Here is a 19,949-nt window from a genome sequence, read left to right on the forward strand (position 1 = left end):
TTCCTGTCATTCTTTCTTCTTTCCATGCGTTTCACGCCTGTCCTGTTTTCAGCCTATATGCTGGCATTCCTCAGCCTTATTACCGTAATGAGACCCAATTTTCCTTTTTCAGCAAAATACTTGTTAATGATAGAACTGTAATGCAGCAGGGTTAAAGCAACATTTTGAGTGTTTACTGAGCAGGTCATTGAAGGGTTAGTATAACAGTCTTTATAGAGGGAGTGGAACATCACACACTTAATGTTTGTTTTGAGTCTCACTATGTGTTTGTGTGTGTGTTTATAATTGGAAGTTTAATAGCCCTGTTTAACTCATGCCACCTGCGAGTAAACCAGTAGGCAGAAGATACAAGTCAGCAGTGATAATTGTGGCTAATTGTGTTTAAATGACCTCGATGCTGTTCTTTTTGCTGTCATTTCCTCCCCAGATTTTTCCACTGCCAAATCTGCAGCAAACACAGCCAGGTGGTTCTTGGTAATTTGTTAATTTATTAAGTGACTTGATGAGTGTGTGTATTGTTGTTCGTTTTCACGCCATTTTAAATGACTTTGTGTCAAACACTCCTTTTGTATTTGTTTTTTCAGGTCCGTCTTGATGGCTAGAGCTTAGATATGGCTAAAATGATTTGAACTTCAGACTTTTATTGTAATGACGTTTGAAAAAGTTATGTCATAGTGTGTTCGAGAAAGCTTATTATATTCATACGCACCAAGGAGGTCTATATTACTCAATACATTATTTTTATGGCTATGTTTCCATTCACTTATTTTTATGCGCATTTTGGGATATTGCATAAAAAAACACTGGATGAAAATGGAAAAATGCACATAAATTCTAATAAAGTGCATTAAAAACTTGAGTCTGCGCTCAATTGAGCCTTCTCCTACTGCAGCAACTTCCATTTTTCTTTGTGATATTTAGCGTCAGTTTATCAGGAAGTGACTAACTTCGTCTAACTGAATTGAAACTGCGCTTTATTCACAAATTCTTTGTGATATTCCATTTTTGCGTATAAGTTTAGTTAGCTTCACAACTTTGGATGGAAACATGGCTATTGGCCATTGCTTAAGGCCATAATGGCCATTGCCATTGCTCATTGCACATGTCTTGCACTTTGCAATTTCTCTACATAAATGTAATATATACCCTACCGTTCAAAAGTTCCGGGTCGGTACGATTTTTAATGTTTTTAAAAAAGTCTCTTCTGCTCACCAAGGCTGCATTTATTATATTAAAAATACAAAACAAACTCAGTAATATTGTGAAATATTATTTCAATGTAAAACAGCTGTTTTCAATTTGAATATATAGTATATAAGTGAAATTTATTCCTGTGATCAAAACTGAATTTTCAGCATCATTACTCCAGTCTTCAGTGTCACATGATACTTCAGAAATCATTCTAATATGATTATTTGATGCTCAAGAATCATTTATGATTATTATCACAGTTGAAAACAGTTGTGCTGCTTCATATTTTTTTTCAGGATTCTTTGAAAGTTCAAGAGAAAAGCATTTAATTAAAAAAAGAAATATTTTGCATTATTATAAATGTCTTTACTGTCACTTTTGATCAATTTAATGCATCCTTTCTGAAGAAAGGTATTGATTTCTTTTTTTTTTTTAATCGTATTGACCCCAAAGTTTTGAACGGTAGTGTATATATGCACTTACCCAAATTGCGAGTTTCAACGCACTTCTAACGCAACTCGGCGAGGTATTCGCAACTCCCCTATTCTACGTATGCCTTGGGCGGGAATAATTTAAATGAGGAATATTGCGATGCGTTTCCAGAAGAAAACTCAAGACTAGTATCAAATGTTTCAGGGAATTCAGAAACAGTGCTTACTGATATTGAGAAGAACTCTCTTTAGAGTGGACTTTGTGCTTTGTAAATTTGCATACCTTATTCATGCTCAAACAGCAATATTACACACGAAAGACAATTGAAAATGTAAAGCAAAATAGGTCCTCTTAAAATCTTACCAAACCTACATTTTTGAACGGTATGGAATATAACACTAATAATTAAATTATAAAACTATACAACTAATTGTTTTGAAGAAAGAAAGTGTGTATTTTGGCAGCAGAATGGTATAGCAACCAGGCCATGCCAACTAGGCATACCCCTTAACCCATTGGTATGTACAAATACACCCACAACATCTTTTTTAAGTTTATTGACCTTGTAGATTGTCTTTTGTGTTTGTACAGAAGCAAAGGTAATCAATCAACTTCATCTAATGTCTCTGTCGGGAGAGTAAGAGTACATGTGAGCAGTTGATGTCATCACACAGTCAGGGGAGGTGGTGTCCTTTTGTTGTGTGTTTGATTTTGGCGTCTGTCAAACTGTCAATGGATGAACTATCTCCTAATGCAGTGGTTTCCAAACTGGGGTATGCGTGACAGCAAATCTCAGCAAACCCCGCTACATTACTATCAAACAATGTACCTTTAAAAGTGGGGTGTTAGCACTTACTAGCATGAAGAAGGAATATAGAAACACACTGTGCATAGAGGTCAATTTAAGACTCCAAGTCTGTTATTAATGACTCATTCATAAATACAGCCACTTGCTTTATTACTGAATGAATGACTCACTCATTAAGACAGTGAATTACCGCCACCTACTAGCAGTTTTAGTTTAATATTTAAAAATATCACTTAGTTTTACCATCATTTACCTTATTATATTAATAATAAAATGTATGGAATTTTAAGAATGATATAAAACATGAAACCTACAACTTAATAGGGTTAGAAAAACTTTGACTTTATAAAGGTAAAAAAATGCAACTGTAAATCACTTTAAGGGGGTCAAATACCCTTAATGGAAAAGTTGTGACTGCAGTCTAAATGGAAGAGAGGGGGTATGCAGAAGGATGGTAAATGCCTCAGAGGGTACATCACTATAAAAAGTTTGGGAACCACTGTCCTAAAAAAATGACTGCTGTCCGTCTGAGCTCTGCACAGATTAAACCATCCACTTTTGGCTGGCCTTATAATAACAGTCATAAGCATTTATGTGCTAAGAGTCTCAGCATATGGAGCTGATCACCTCCACAACAGGCAGCCGGGGGTTACGTTACTGATGAGTAATTTAGGGAGCCACGGCCTCTTATTGTAACTTACTTAATTTTTCTTCCATCTCAGTTTCTGCCTTCTCTCCCTCTCATCGGTCAGAGGAAAAATTTTCATTAAAGTCTATTTATAGAGTGTGTTTTAATGGGCAGACCTCAGAAACAGGAGGAAATAAGGAAACCTTGAAAATGCTCAAAGAACCTGCTCATTTCCTCCGGCTGCCTATTACAAGTGACCTTACTGTGAGAATGAAGTTGCACTCATGAGGATCGTGTGAGCTGGATTGTGAGGATGACTAACAGAGGTGGAGTTCCTGATGGGTAAATTGTGCATGTTTGGTTAGTCAACCTAGCGAAGCATGGCTGTCTCAGCATTATGTGTGATTGGAGGAAGTCCATCATGTCTGAGGCAGTGATGTTTGTCTCAGGCTAAACCTGCATCTGAATAATGTCAGCTCATGCTCTCACACCAAGAGAGAAACAAACTTCAGTCATTTGCAAGCTTAAATGGCAAAGAAAAAATGATTTGCTTTAATGCGCATCACTCTTGTTTGGTCAAATTGTTTTGTTTTTGTAGTTTTGTTTTTGGTTTGGTAACTGAACAAAGAGTTTATGTATATTCAAGACTTGCACAATGAGCAATTGTTTTGATTGTTGAGTGTGTTGTGATGTATTGATGTGAAATAATAATTATCTGTTTCAACACATTGGCTTCCACACTCGATTAAACAGGACAGTTCAGTATGTTCAGTGATATTCTAGTGAAATCATTATTGTTTTGATATAACAAAAAGGTTTTGGAAAGGTTCTATCATTCACTTTATCAAATTTAACTAAATTAAATGGTACATCAGTGGTCTAATTCTCTTTCTTTACTCCCTTTCTCTCTGTCTCCCTAATGTGTGTCATTAACACCACTGCTTTATCTCATGCTGAGATGTAACAGCTAAGCTGATCACTGGTTTCTGTCACCAACTAAAGCTCCGGGCCAATCGCCGCCTTGTTCTTCCAGGTCACCAAATTGGTCCAATTATTTGTTCAACAGGAAATATTCACAGACTTCTGAAAGGAGCTTTGACAAACGGTTGCACTTTCCATCATAGAAGCTGTGTTTAACACATCAGACGACAACCTTGAGCTAATGTATTAGCCATGATAATGACATTGCAAAATCATTACATGAGACCAAGTCATCAAAATGACTTTGACAGCATATAATTGGTCTTACTGAGGTAATGCAGATAGAAGAGTTTTTTTTGAGCATCTTATTGATATGCTATTGGAACAACTTTCGTCAAGGCCGATATTTCACCTCTTTCAGACAATTGAAATGAGGTGAGGTAAAAACCCTAATAGGTTTTTAAACGCACGCACACTAGAGGAACAACTCCACACCTTCATCCACTGTCACGGATGCTTTAGGAATAATAACCGCCTCCGAGCCACTGATGCAGAAAACAGAGGGTGAAATAAAAGGCAGACTAAAGCTCAAACTGTCTGACATGTTTTTCTGTGTGTAAATGGCCCTGCTCCCTGCTAGGAATCTTGCTGTCTTAGTCTCGCTGTCTAATTTCGCTGTGTTTGTGTGTGTGTGTGGTGACAGCCCATGCTGGGGGTGTCTGGCCACGTATGTCTCCGTTACAGTAGCGTATGGGTATGTATGGCGGCAGGAGGACACACAGGGCTGGCATATTGTTGGCAGACCATTGCCATGGATAGCTGGTGGTTTTGCATTCCTGTTTTGGCAGTCATAGCAGTCCATTTAAGCCATTAAGCTGTTGCATGTATCTAGCCATACTTCAGTTCACAGTAGAGCACAAAAGCGCAAAAAAATATGCACACATATTTTATGTTTGAGTGGCCATGTTGTATACTGGACCTCTTCACTGTTTGTATCATTCTGCTTGTCTGATTTTGTGTGGACAGACTGGGGATTTTTCACAAAGTCTTTCTACATAGTTATGCCAGTAATTGGTGGCAATTGATTGTTTTGGAGTTAGTCATTGAATCATTCGTTCAACTGATGCGTTCATACACACTAATTCATTCAGGAATGAAACGTGTGACTGTCTTCATTAGTGACTCATTGAATCATTCATTTATCTGATTCATATAAAACACTGATTAATTCAGGAATGAAACACATGACTGTCTTAACAGTGACTCGTTGAATCATTAATTTAACCGGTTTGTTTTGATTTGAACACTGATTCATTCGTGTACTATCCATCCTAAATAGTATTTGAAATTAGAATTAGTGTGTTCCAAATCGGTAGGTTGAAATGAGTATTCCAAAGATACCTGGATATTCTACTATTTCCGATTAGAATTTGAATAGAATAGAAATTTGAATTTTTGCGCACTCTATTTTTTGGTATTGCCCAGAACCCATTGCGCATTGGATGAGGATTCGATTAGAACTGCAAACACAAATACAAAGTGTTTAAAAACTACAAACATGGTGGATGTGCGAGACCCGACGATTCCGATAAAGGGATTTGAAGGATTAATAGTCAGTATTTAATCTGAGGAAAGAACATTTGTTCAATGTTATCCACATTAGATTTCATCTTGCAATGACATTGTGAACTTTTGTAAAGATACATTTTGTCATTAACTTTTAAATATATCATTATCATACATGGAAGGAGACATGAGGAGAGTTCATGAAGAGAGTTCTCTGTATGAAAAACCCACGACTGGCAGATCAATGTGATATTGATCTCCAATACAGTAGGAAATGAAATGAAATGTGGAGGATATCTGTGACAAGATGAATGTCAGGACAGTTTAAACGGTGACAGGATGCACCTAACTAAGTGACCGAGAGCGGTCCATTAAAGATGCAATTATGACGAAGTAGTATGTCCGAAAGCTTGCCTACTCTTCTGCTGCAATCTTAAAAGTATGTACTTTCTTCATAAAGAGTACATACTTTTAGGGTGTACCGGTGTAGTAGCCTATAAGAAGGCGAATTTGGATGCAACTTCACCGGTGAGTTATTAAAACATTAATTTAACTACCATAGTTTTTTTTCAAAAACACTCATGTATATACGAATGAGACAAGTGACTCTCTATGAATAGTTTAATATTCTAATAGACATTTATACTCCAATTAAACCAATTTTTTTTTTTTTTACTTTAATGTTTGTATCCACCTGGTCACTGTTAAGTACTGTATGTGTTTACTTTAAGCAAGTGTTGACTCTTTGTATGTGTGTAACAGGGTGCCACCATAAAGAAAGATGAGCGCACTGGAGCGATCATAGTGGCACGCATCATGAGGGGCGGGGCAGCAGACAGAAGTGGTGAGCACTAATGCGCCTCTTCTCTTGCTACACAAATGTACCCTGACAATACCCAGATGTTTAGTTTGTTTACACACAGCCTGAGATGGTTTATTACACTGAATAAACTGTGGTCTCTTCTTAACTTCTCTTGTTACCCACTGCTCTTTGTTGCATCCAGGGCTGATACATGTCGGAGACGAGCTGAAAGAGGTTAATGGTATCACTGTTGATGACAAAAAACCAGAGGAAATAATCCGCATCCTGGTATGTGTGCGTTTGTGAAGAGACAACTAGAAATGCCATTAACAGCATGTTTAACAGTTTGTAATATAACAGAAAAACGTGGTTTTATCCCGTGGGAATTGTTTGGACCGTTAATGTGTGAAACATTATAAGCTAAAAATCTAATGTTATTTTCCTCCTAGCTATTGCAGAAGAAATTATAAAATGTTTTAGCAAGAGAAAGTTATTGTAAAAAATAATAAGACAAAAGGAATGCACCAGTGCACGTTGTTCATTTCATTTACTAAAAAGGTTGTTGATCGTGTCTTTTTGTTGATTCTGCTCTGTTTACAGTCTCAGTCACAAGGTGCCATCACATTTAAAGTGGTCCCAGGCATCAAAGAGGAGGCACAAAGCAAGGAGCCCAAGGTACAATTCATCAACATTGCTTCCGATCAGACATGACAGTTTAAGAAAAAGAGATGGCTATGTGATGATCTACTCAGATGGTGGAGAGGGGTTCTCTGTATATGTACTATGGGCTGCTGGCTTGATAGATGAACTTTTGTTCCCATCCATCTTCAACACAAATGATTTACACTAAACCTCTCTGCTCCTGTCTAGCTTACAAACCGCCTATGTCAATCTGTTCCTAAACCAAGTGAGCTACATGAAACCTCAATAATGACTGATTTTCAATGCTCTACACATGCATTTTACACAAAAACTTAAATGATTCCTATAGAATTGAGTTCGGATATGAGCTAAGCTAAAGACTTTATACTAATAAACAAAAAACATAAACCACTAACAAAAATATTTGGTGAAATAGCACATTTTTTTATTATGTTGGTGATAGTAGGTCTATAGGTTTTAGCAGAGCTTTGCAATGGATTCTGGGATTGTGTCCTATCTATGAGGAATAAATCCAGTTCTGACTTAAATTTCAGTCAAACTGGCATACGTTGACATTAGGAATGTGCCTAAAATGTTCCCTAAATACATTAGGAATGTGCCTAAAATGTTCCCTAAATACATTTAATGATTCTAAGTTGCAGAGATCGGGGTCTGTAAATTGTTTTCTGTAATTGTCTCTTACTCTCATCAAGGCTGCATTTATTTAATTTCAAAGAAAAGAAGAAGAGTAAAACAGTAATATTATTACAATATAAAATATATTTTTTCTTATTTTAATACATTTCAAAATGTTATTTATTTATGATGTCAAAGTTGATCATTTTCAGCTTCATTACTCCAGTCTTCAGTGTGCTGTTTTTTTTTTTTTTTTTTTTTTTTTGGTCAAATACTTTTTTTTTTGTCTTATTTGTCTTGTCTTATTTTTGTAACAAATATACATTTTTGATATATAGAAAGTTGAAAAAACAGCATTGATTTTAAATAAGTAGATATCTTTTTTTTTTTGTAAATTAAAAATGTAATCCTTGCTAAATTAATTTATTTAAAAAAAAAAAACTTATTGACCCCAAACTCTTTGCAGGTTTATTCTATTAGTTTTACTGTGCTGTAATGGTTTAAATATGTTTCAGTTTTAAATTCAGTCATAACCCACATGTGTGTTATCCTCCAGTGACAATAGTTTACTGTTTTCCGCACGTGTAATGAATATGTTGAAGTGCTGCTAATTGGCTGCACATGTGTAAGAGGGATAAAAAAATGATGGAGTGCAAGACAGAGAGATGAAGCGTTCCCTCAGGATGTATTGGTGAGTTTGTGGGGAACGTTCTCCCCTGTAACATCATTTTTCTGTATGGCACATGCAGCTCTCTAAATCAACACAAGCCACTGCTCTGTGCTTTGGGGACTTTGCTGTCTCCGTTTGCTCTCAGTAACCCTTTATTTTCTTATTTGTCTTTTTTATTGATTTGATACGTCTGCTCAATCACTCCAATCCTCCAAACACCTCATGATCTCCTTTAGAAAAGCGCTAATGAGAATCTCATAGCATTTCCAAGAAGATTTGACATGTGTATGTGTGGAAATTAAGCCTGTCTGCTATCCAAAAATACACCTTGATTTGGTCATTATTTACAGAGAGGGATGGAGCAGATGTGATTTGAATTTCATCTTTCTCTCATTTCATTTTAATCCATTTAATGTTAGTTTTGAAGCTGCTTCTCTCTCTCTCTTGCTCTTCAGATGTTTGTAAAGGCGCTTTTTGACTTCAATCCAGCTGACGATAAGGCGATTCCTTGCAAGGAGGCAGGCTTGGCGTTCAGGATGGGAGATATCTTGCAGGTTATGAGCCAGGATGATGCCACCTGGTGGCAGGCCAAACTCGAGGGCGATGGCAACCCGCGCGCTGGACTCATCCCTTCAAAACACTTACAGGAGAGGTTAGCCAATGCTTTTCTCTCTTCCCTGCTCATTTCCTCCCACTATCACCAGTTTTAAATTCAACAGCACTCCTTGACTCCATCATCTTGTCCGCCCCCTGTCCAGCCCCCTCATATATCATATTCACCTTTCATGCATCCATCTCTCTGTCTCTCGATCATTCCAGACATCTTCCACTCCATTACAACCTGACTTTCACTCCCTACTATGAAAGGAATGACTTTTCTGACTTTTTTGTATTCCTCATATATTTTTTTTTTCCTTTTTGTGCAAGTCGGCTCAGCCAAAATACTTTGGATTTCCGTGGCTGTCTGGGCTGGAATGAGTAATGACAGACAATGATAGCACTGGTTCACATCCACTTTGGACGTTCACGCACGGAAAAATGGCACACCAGTGGCTTTCTTTTTCGTAAAGTGGACTCTGATGTGCATGCATATGTGTGCTGCCTTAGGAAATAGTTCCTTTGCTCTGTTTCTCTTGAAGAAAGCTACTTTCAATAGTCAAACATATTTTTGAACCTGTCAGATGTACAGTAGCAAGTGCTGTTTCTGGCTGATCATTTTCTCTCTCTCTCTCTCTCTCTCTCTCTCTCTCTCTCTCTCTCTCTCTCTCTCTCTCTCTCTCTCTCTTTCTCTCTCCCTCCCCTCTCTCTCTCTCTCTCTCTAACACACACACGCATACTCACTAATGGATACTTAAGCAGGTAGCTCTGCATTGTAGTTAAGTGTAATCCCCATACAGCTGTGAAATCTGATGGTTTTACTGCATGTCTCTGTACAGCTACGCTTATTGTCAGTCAGGTTTGTAGTGCTAAAATTACCAATCATTAAGTTAGGTTTAAAAACACAGAGGGATGTAAAAAAAAATTGTGATTGTCAAAGCATTTGCTAACTAAACAGAATTTTATTAAGTTTAGTAACGTTACAGTGTTTACATGCTACAATGACTGGTAGGTTACTGTTTTTTTTATTGCTTGACACAAATTTCACGGTTTCAATTAAATTATTGTGATTTGATTCCGATTTTGATTCAATATTGACTCATTTGGAGAAATATTAGGTACAGTAGATGCATGTTTATTTTTCTCAATATAAAAAAATCTCGCCTAATGGTGTAAACGTACAGTGAGCCCTATCAACTGATATTATTAAAAGTATTACGTAAAATTACTAATGTCATTGAATAATTGTTATTATAACAAACCATATTATATTTACCTTTAATAAGTTAACAAACCGTATTATATTTACCTTTAATAAGTTAAAAATATAACAAATATGTCATATAGAGCACATATTTAGCAAAACACTGACTACACTTTTTTTTGTAGTCGACTAATGTGCTATGTTCATTAAATGGCTTTCCTGAGGTAAATGTAAGGTTATGAGGCATATCTTTTGGTAAGTTGTACTAGTCTTTAAATAAAAAGTAACAGATGATCGGTTCACGTGCTACAGCGGTCTGTCACGTCACATTTACTAGCGTGGTATTTATTGTCTGAATTTCGTAATAAAATTGACAGAATCTGAGAGCTGAGAATTTTTTTCATATCAAAAGTAACCTGCTATGTCTTGTCTGTCAGTGTCCTCTTTTCTTCGCAATTTTTCTCTCCGTGAGAAAATGGATGTGTGGCGTAAGAGCGAAAAGTTTCAATTGCGTGTGTCTCACGCTGAATGCAGGAGAGTTGGCAGCAGTGGATTTGGTTGTAAATGAGAGTAATACATGATATTCAAAGACCAAACAGACTCCTTTACATGCTGTTGTAGGTTGATTTAGATTTGATGTGTGATTGCTTCTCACTTGCAGATATATCAGTAAAAACAAATGTCAGTCCCAAACACTGACTCTGTGAATGTATCTGTTTACTACTATCTATAGATCTTTATCTTTCTCTCTCACTTCCTTCAGGAGGTTTGCAGGCTGGAAACCCACAACCATCACTACTCTTCAGAGGACCCCCAGCAAAAGATTTTGTAAGGACCACACTCAAAACAACCACTGAAACACATACACACACCAGAGCTCAACAATGTTTTTTTCCCCCTACTGGCTCAGTTGGGCCATTTAGCTGTGGCCCCACTATAAAAATAATTATATATACATATATATATATTTAGTAGAAATGTTTGTATTTTTACATTTAAATTTAAGTGTACTTAACATCATTTCACTTTATAAAAGTGTGTTTTTCTCTACAAAACTGGAAATTATGTACATATAATGTAACATTCAAACACTTTTACTGGAAAGTGATGATGCAAAACATCACAAACTCTTTGGTTTGTCGTTTCACATTTTTAATGGTACTTTCAAGATGGTTACAAATAATTTTTGCAATTGACAAACCTCACCCATGTTAGTCAACTAGATAACGTGATCTTGGTGACTAATCATAATTTGTAAACCGTTAAAAAAATTAAAGAGTTTTGATTAAATCACAGAAACTGAACAGTGGTCCTCAGCCAGGGGGATGAGGCCCACTATGGAAAAAACTTTCACAGAGACCAAAGAATGACTTAAAAGCATTTTAATAAATAAATTATTAATAATATATTAAGATAATCAAACTCTAAAGTAAAAAAAACATTTTTTTTGAAGAATCTTGAAATCTCTGAAGTCACAAAATTGAATTGATTTCAATACATCAATACTCGGTTTCTGTTAATGGTGACAAAACTGCTTCAATTCAATTTAATTCAACTTTATTCTGGATTCGTGGTCCAATATAGATACAAGACACACACACCCCAAATAAAAAGAAACAATAATTAAATAGGCATTTTAAAAAGACAGCTGTACCAGTGCCTCCACAGCTTAGACTGCTTGTTTTCTAACTTTTTTTAAATTATTACAGTAGAAATATCAAATAATGTGTTAGACAACAGGGGCCTTAGTGTCAAACAGGTTGAGAATCACTGGTTTAAAACATGGTTGTACAAGATCACTGAATGTAAAATTTCCAGTAATGCCCAAAACTCTCTCTCACTGACCTCAGGCTAGACACCGTATTGTTGAGCCCTGCACACACTCATCCTTTTGTTCCTGGACTACAGCAGAAATGATTTTTGAACTGTCGTATGAGAGAGGCCCATGCAATGCAGATGCTGTGACGAGACAGTGGCTTAAAAAAATGAATAGAAGGAACAGCAACCGGAAAAGATTAGATGAGAGGGTGGGAAGTGCAAGGTGAAGTGAATGCAGACAGGAAGCCTAGACTCCCCTGATTGGTGCCAGACAGATATGTGCACACATTGGTATTCATGTACATGTGCATTAATAAACGCCTGGACATAAGCTTCCTCTCCTGCTTTCCATTAATCTCTCACATTTGACTATTGTATGTGTGCGTGTGTTTGTACGCCACAGCTCTAATCTCTCCCTCCGACTGACATCAGGGGTCTTTATGGAGCTCTGCTGGGTTACTCTCTACACATGGGTGCACTTAAGACTCACCACGAGACAGACCCGCAGCAACACTCTCGACATGTTGCCGTCATCCGTACAGCTACACGCACACTTGATTGAATAATACAGCCACTCTGGATTCTTATCCCCAATACCACATGTTTGGCCTCCCACCTTTCCCATTTTTCTCTGTCACTCCATCGGCTGCTTAAAACAAAGAAAAAGTAAAAGTTGATGTGTGTGTCACTGAATTAATCAGTATTGATGCGTTTTCCAGGACCACCACAGGAGTCGTGAAACTGTCGTCTTCGCAAACTCTTTACCTTTCACTTAACGAACAAGCATAAGTAATATTAAAGTCCTGCTTTTGTGCAACTTTTCATATGTAGAATTTTTCTGAATCACGTCACGTATGGAAATTTGTCAGAAACGCATGCTCAATTCAGAAAAACAGAAAGCTAATGTGTCCATGTCTGACTTGACCAGAAGCAGACCGTATACAATATCAATCCAAATACAGGTGTTGTAGATGCATATAGGTGTGCTTGGAAAAAATAAATTGTTTATTTGAAACCACATGATTGTGCACTTTAAGAGTAAGACCATCTGTCCACTGGCCTCCAGTACGGTGACGTTAGCCCATATTTCAAAGAGCAGCGATGAGGGGCTTTCTCTGGATGACTGAACACACGCTAGTGCTTTGCTCTACAGACATGTGCTGTCAAATAAAGCCTTACTTATCAGAACAGCATGACAACTAGCTGAGACGGTATGTCATATCCATTATAAACCCCACACCCCTGGGCAGGTACAGAGACTAAAACTTTCAGGGTCTCCACGGTCAAATCATATTTAAAATCATAATTTTAAGCATTTGAATGTCATGGAAATTAATCTTAAAAACAAGAATTTTTAAATTTAAAAAAAAAAAAATTTAATTGTTACATTTGTAAAAAAAAAAAAAAAAAAGTATATTGTTGCAAAAATGTGTAGGCTAGAAATAGTTTTTTTATGGATTAAATAAAATAATTTAAGTCTATCAATTAAATCCTTATGAAGGACTGGAAAAATTGTTGTTCACACAGTCGAATCATGTGCACATATAGGTTGGTCTGGTTACAAAAGTGAGCACCATTGTCTTTGAGCAAGGTAATTGAAGTTGGCATAAAATGTAAGTTCACCCTATCTTTTTTCTAAAAACATCTTCTTGATCTTATTATGAATAATAACCATGCATATGTTTCTCTTTCATTTTTTTTTTCAAATATGTAATTTAAAAGTATTTCAAAATGTCATAACTTGATGTCCAATAAAATGAGACTTATCTGGTGACATATGCTGGCCTTCTCCGGTCATTTTTTGTCCACTTAAACCCTGACTCTTTCTTATAATGGACTCTCATTTAGATCGGACTCATCCAGTCAACAACCAATCTTTAACAAAGTCCCACCCTACTTTTTTTTTTCTTGTTCGATAATTCTTTTCACTCGAGTGTACGTCTCAATCTGGGATACCCATCTGTTACATCGCAAATGTTGGGAAGGAGGAGGGATGTTACTTCTCCTTAGCGATTCAGTCTAGTTTACCAAATCGCTTCCTTTCAATTACTTACTCCCAGCATCCCGCCACCTCTGCAATCTTTTTTTTAAAATCATAGCTTCATCGGAATGGTCTGAAATTTTGTGAATTTTTTGGTACTTGGTATATGAACATCAAAAAAAATTGGGGACAGGATTTGAATAATCTAAGTGGTTGTAAAAAAAATTGTCACACTCAGGACCTTCGGCCCAAATGGACCGTGCATAGGAAATGAATGGGAAATTGGCAAAAATGTGAAAATACTGAGTTTTTTTGTGCGTACAATCTACAAATCAGCCACGATCCAGAAAAAAAGCACACAACAGTGAAGGGGTGAATCTATAAAACATCAAGAGTGCAAAACAGACACATCCACACACACACACACACACACACACACACACACACACACACACACACACACACACACACACACACACAAACACACTTTTATACATAAACTAAAAAATTCAGATTTCATATGTGTTTTGCATTTTTAAAATGCTCAGTTTGTCCACCAGATGGCATCCATCTCATTTCAAAAATTGCTTTCATGAGGTCTAGGCTTGACTCTAAAATGAAATACAGCTTTAAAAAAAATATAAAAATATATATATATTTTTTATAATTTTCTATTATATTCAATGGGGGGGAAAATGGGTCATATTTATTGCATAAATATTAATTATAAATCATAAAATTATCTCAAAACACCAAAAAAGAAAAGAAAAAATATTATAAAAAACAAGTAAAAAAAAAAATGATGATTTTCTTTTAATAAATATGAATCCCACCCCTTCGGCCCATTTGGACCCGAAGGTCCTGAGTGTGACTCTGAAACGAAGGACCCCAGAGGGCTAGAGGTATTAGGCGAAGGCTTAAGGCCTCATTATGCTTATCCGTCAACTCCACGGCGTAGCTACGCCGTCACTCCTACGGCGTTGTGGCCATTTTAAGGTTCTGCGTCAGGTTGAGTTGCATCGCGGTGCATCTGACCAATTACAGCCCTTGTGGTCTGCGTCGCCTCAACGCGTAGTTACAATTTTTTGGAGGTGCACGTCGAGCTACGGCGGAGGGGTTCGCAGCAACGCAGAGGGGTCTGCGGGGGTACGCCGTCGATTCGACGCAGAAGCATAAAACAGGCTTTAGACATGCATGGGTTGTATCCCCTGAAAGCTGCTGACCGCACCCTCGCCTCTCTAAACCTTCTGACTACCATCTCCACAGACTTGCCAAAAAGAGACTGGCCCATTATGGGGAGTTTTTTTTTTTTTTTTTTTTTTTTTTTTTTTCTTCTCCTTAATGTCTGCCAAGTTGAACTACAGTTGCCTCTCCACGGCCACGATCTCTGCCATTGAACAACCAATGACAAGGGCAGTTTATTTGGTAGCCCGGAGGTCTAAATGCATGGTGCGGAGTGGCTTCGCGGACAGTCCCTGATCCAAGTCTTTAAGCAGATCCTCCTGGTACGCTTGCAACACTGTTGTCGTGTGCACGGAACCACCAGCCTGAAGTGCTGCCGTAAATGGCCTGCCACTAAATGCGAGGTAGTCCTCAGCGCAAGGCAGGGTGGCAGTGAGCAGGTTATGCCATTATCCCTGACAGGATTTGCTCGTCAAAAGTGCCACAAGGGACTTTCGCTCGCTCCCCCAAACCAGATCAAGTCTAGCCGTGGCGTTGGGCCATCACCTCCAGAAACTCCTCTGGAGGAATAGTCCTTTCAATTAATGAAAGTACAGTTTGCGTACAATACGCTACATGGATAAAAACATCTGTTAAATGACTTCTTACCTAAGACTTACACAAGAACTTTATTAACTGTCACATGACCAGATTAATTTTTAGTTTTTTCTTCTCCACTTTTATGCGATGTCATTGGCACTATGGGGATGTGCTTCACACACGTCAAACCAGCAACCTTCCGGTTACTAACCCTGAGCCTTAACCAGTCAGTTAATAACTGTTTATTTTGTTTACAAATAGATTAACACATCTTGTCTCATATTCACCTCTCATGTTTACCTTTCTCATGATTAATGTGTATTCTGGTTACACAATCTACATTTATGTAAGGGATAATCCACGGCTAGCCATGCATTAAAGGATTTTAATGCACGACGTAGAGGCGAAGACGTCGTGGATTAAAATCTTTTAATGCATGGCTAGCCGTGGATTATCCCGCTTATACCACGGTTGTTTGCCAAGTTAAAAATAAGTTAAAGCTGTAACTGATGTTTACAGTGTAATTTTTTAACAGACGTGTAAAAATGAAGGTTATTTTCTTAAGTTACTGCTCGTTAGTTCTAGCACTCCGTCCGCTTTAAATAAAGTAGAGCCATTGGATTGCTTTTATTTGAATGAATTATCACATTTATTTAAATTCATTATTAAAAGAGAGAGACAGAGAACTGAAAGAGTCCCAATTGCCAAGGTAGTTGAGCCCCATCGGCTCCCTGGTGAACCACATTTCGGTGTTCTCGAGTTTGCACAGAGGCATGCGTCTCGGATGCAAATAGAACGCTCCGGCATTTTCTGGACACTTTGACAGATATTTTTTAAAACTGTCCACGGGACAAAGTGGGTCGCCGGGGCTCGCAAACATAAATCCTCGTAAATTTTCCCTATCCGATGCGGTGGGATCCTTGTGGGTTTTTGTCTCTGGGTTATGCGCCAGGGTTAGGTACTCTTTCCCATTCTCGTCTTGCCGGAGAACGAAAGACTCTTTTGATAGGTTACGGTTTCCTTCTCTTCCCCTCCGTGCAAAACACAGCTGTATGTCAAACCAAACTTTTCTTACAAGTCCTGTGGGTGTGAAAGGGGAGAGTGCAGGTGCATCTCTAATTTTCTCCAAGTCAGTCTCAGTAATACGCGGATGATGAACGCTGGTGTCTTTTCCATTTTTCCTGTAGATCTTTAAAACTGATTTAAAGATGGCATTGCTTGACTTGAAGTCTTTATCACTTATAATGTTGTATTTTGTAATGTGACGGTTTATACCTGCTCTGAGACGCATCAAACTTGCAACACTGTATTCGCGTCCAGCGGTAGACTGAACAGAGACATAAAACTCCCGCAATGTCTCATTTAAAAGAGAAGCAGAGTAGGTCTCGAAATCACAATTTTTCTGTCTTTGGCGCAAAAAGTCACTGAAAGGGTTAACTAACCATTTAGTTGTCTTTTTCGTATTGACCTCATCTTTGTCGTCTTTTTCGTATTGACCTCATCTTTGTCGTCTTCGATCTTATCTAGCTCTGTCGGTGTTAATTCTTTGTGCCGCTTTTAGACATGCAACGTCTTCTCCAAGTCTTCTATTTCGTCTTGTGCCCTGGGCCCATTTCTCAAAATTGCCATATTCACCATACAAATTAAACGATTAACGATATGCAAAAATCATCCATTTAGCCTACTTAAATAAACGTTTGCAAGTGTAACTGTGTTACTATGGTTACCAATGATTATAGTAGCGGATTCATTTCGAACTGTAATCAAACTGACTGGAACTACCTGTGCATTAAACGGTTTTACTGCACACCTTCCAGCCAATCAGAGTCGAGCATTTAAACAGCCCGTGGTATAAATGCAATTTATATGATAATCCTAACGTGTTCAGGGCCACTAATCACAAGCTTCTTCTTATCATAATGTTGTCACATTGCATGTGGAGCAGTTTTGTTCGGGGTACATGTACAGTAATGCACATGTAAATAGATATATATTACATTGGTCAAATTAGATGTAAACAGAACATGTGAAATCTACAACGGGATTGATGTAAATCTGTGTATATAAACAATGAATCAGTTGGTCTATTCATGACTTCACGTGCTTTGGTTTGTGCCCTTTTAGATGTTTATTCGACCAGATATAATTTCAATCCAATTGTTCTGTCATAACTGTAGATATGGAAACAATTTAAGCACCCCTTTAATCTACACTCACCATCCCTACTTACTTGTAATAATCATCTGTTCTAGATTGATTTATAAATTCTGGGAGGCAAAAGGCATCTTATCTTTTTGGAATTATTCTGTCATGTAAAAATTGCATCATTTCAATTATCTTGTTTCCAAGTTTGCGCAGTCCAGTCTGTGGTAGGTTTTTTCTTTTTTTCTTTTTCTTTTTTAACTCTGTGGCCAAAAGCCATTAAAAAAGGATCATATATTACTGACAATGGCTAGAAAAACTTGCTAGGTGTAGGTAAGGTCACTGCTTCATGCACTTGCCTCGCACAGTTTCCATTTTATCTGAAATACGTCTCGAGTAATTATGACAGATGTGACAGTTATTCATTTTCATTTTGTAAATCTTACCCATTTTATATTATCCTAAGTTTTAGTTGCTTCACTTCTTGTCCTAAATCTTAAATGTCCTTGGATCCCCCTTTTTTTCGTTGGGGTCAAACCAACAAGACGAAAGATGCCTAAGGATTCTCCTGACTGATAGCACACAAAAGATTTTACTGCCCTCCATCCTTCATGGTATTGCTTTCTTGGCAGGACTGTGTGGATGTGGATGGCAGGCTGTGTAGATGCTGCCCTTTTTCTCGTGTGTGTTTTGATTTAAGCTTGTTTAGTAGAATTGAGACCACATGAACTGGAGGAAGCTTTTAAAGTGACTCCAAATGTTCCCATGTCTTCAGGCATGCACGTGCACATTCAAATACACACTTTCTCTGCTGTTATGAACTGTTAGTTGTTCTGTATCTGCAGTTTCCTATGAGTTCCTATGAGCAATGGTTTACCACTTAATGGCATACTGAAGACTTTTCATATAATACAAACAGAGTTTTACATTTGTTCAACATTTAAAGGCATAGTTCAATTGAAAGAGATCATTTACTCATCCTAAAGTCGTTCCAAACCTTTAAATTGTGGAAAAGAAGAAATTTTGAAGAATGTTAAAGCAAAATTGCACCCCATTGACTTTCATTAAAACAGCAGAAGGAAAATTAAAACGGGTTTGGAATGTTTTGATTGTAAGTAAATGACAGAATTTCTATTTTTTGTTGAACTGTCCATTTAACTTTTTATATTTCAAATCATGTTTGTAATGTGTACTTTTCTAGTCACATGACTTTATTTTTCCTTTAATTTTTTTCCTTTATAAGATGATGAGACAGTCGAATGGGGTAGGTCAGTTTCTTCTTCCTCCATTAATTTACTTCTCCCATCACTCTCTTGATCTGTTTTTAATCTATTTATGTTTATTATATTCCTTTCTTTGCTTTCCCAGTGGAGGAGATTGAAGGTACAGCTTTAAGACTAACTCTGGTTCGCCTATGAAATATCATAGCCATTAGATCATTGGCTGGGGACCCCTGTATGTGGTAATAGAGTACCCGAACAATGAAGATATGGTTGATTAGAATTCATTGGTCCAAAACAGCCTAATGGAGCGTAGCAGAGTGTGTAAAGGGGCCAAGAGTTCATTACCCTACTGTATCTCTCTCATACTGTATACTAAAACACACGTTCACAAGCACACAATACATCCATATGTGCCTGACCAACTATGGCTTACACTTTAAATGAGATTAGAATGATGAGTGCTCAAATGAATCCCACCCATTTTAGTCTTTCTCTATGATAGACCGTGTGAATGTGATTGTGAACATATTCCCCCAGTATTTCATAGTCTTATTGTTGTGAGAGACGCAAAATATGTTTTAACTTCTTTTACCCCATCTGGAAGGTATGTATTGAATGCATTGTGTTGTGTCTAATAGACAAAAGAAATCTGAAGTTTATGGCCCTCATGGAAAGTCGTGGATGTTGAATGCGAACCCTGCCAATAGATCTGTCCACCTGGTTTAGTTGTAGAGGATCAATAGATGAAGGAAATATGACCTTTGTGCTTGTCTGTTTACTGTTCAAAAGTTTGTTGTCGGTAAGATTTTTCAATGTTTTTGAAAAAGATCTTTTATGCTCAAGGCTGTATTTGTTTGATCAGAAATACAGTAAAAATTGTATAGACCTACTTTGGAACGGTAGTGTAATCACTGTCAGTTTTGTTTA

The 19,949-nt window shown here is 37.4% G+C and overlaps 1 protein-coding gene across 2 annotated transcripts in view; it reads left to right on the top strand.

The window, feature by feature from the left end:
- The window catches only part of mpp7a (MAGUK p55 scaffold protein 7a), a 214,547-nt gene that overhangs the window by 155,017 nt on the left and 39,581 nt on the right, over positions 1-19,949 (top strand). For both annotated transcript variants that reach the window (XM_077200955.1, XM_077200956.1), the window contains exons 7-11: positions 6,309-6,390; positions 6,551-6,636; positions 6,949-7,023; positions 8,752-8,948; positions 10,861-10,925. In XM_077200955.1, the coding sequence (XP_077057070.1) occupies positions 6,309-6,390; positions 6,551-6,636; positions 6,949-7,023; positions 8,752-8,948; positions 10,861-10,925 (505 nt within the window). The remainder of the gene's footprint in view (positions 1-6,308; positions 6,391-6,550; positions 6,637-6,948; positions 7,024-8,751; positions 8,949-10,860; positions 10,926-19,949) is intronic.

The sequence above is a fragment of the Siphateles boraxobius genome, unplaced genomic scaffold (assembly GCF_051911475.1).
Source record: "Siphateles boraxobius isolate OS27281-9 unplaced genomic scaffold, OSU_SipBor_1 46, whole genome shotgun sequence".
Classification (NCBI taxonomy): Eukaryota; Metazoa; Chordata; class Actinopteri; order Cypriniformes; family Leuciscidae; genus Siphateles; species Siphateles boraxobius.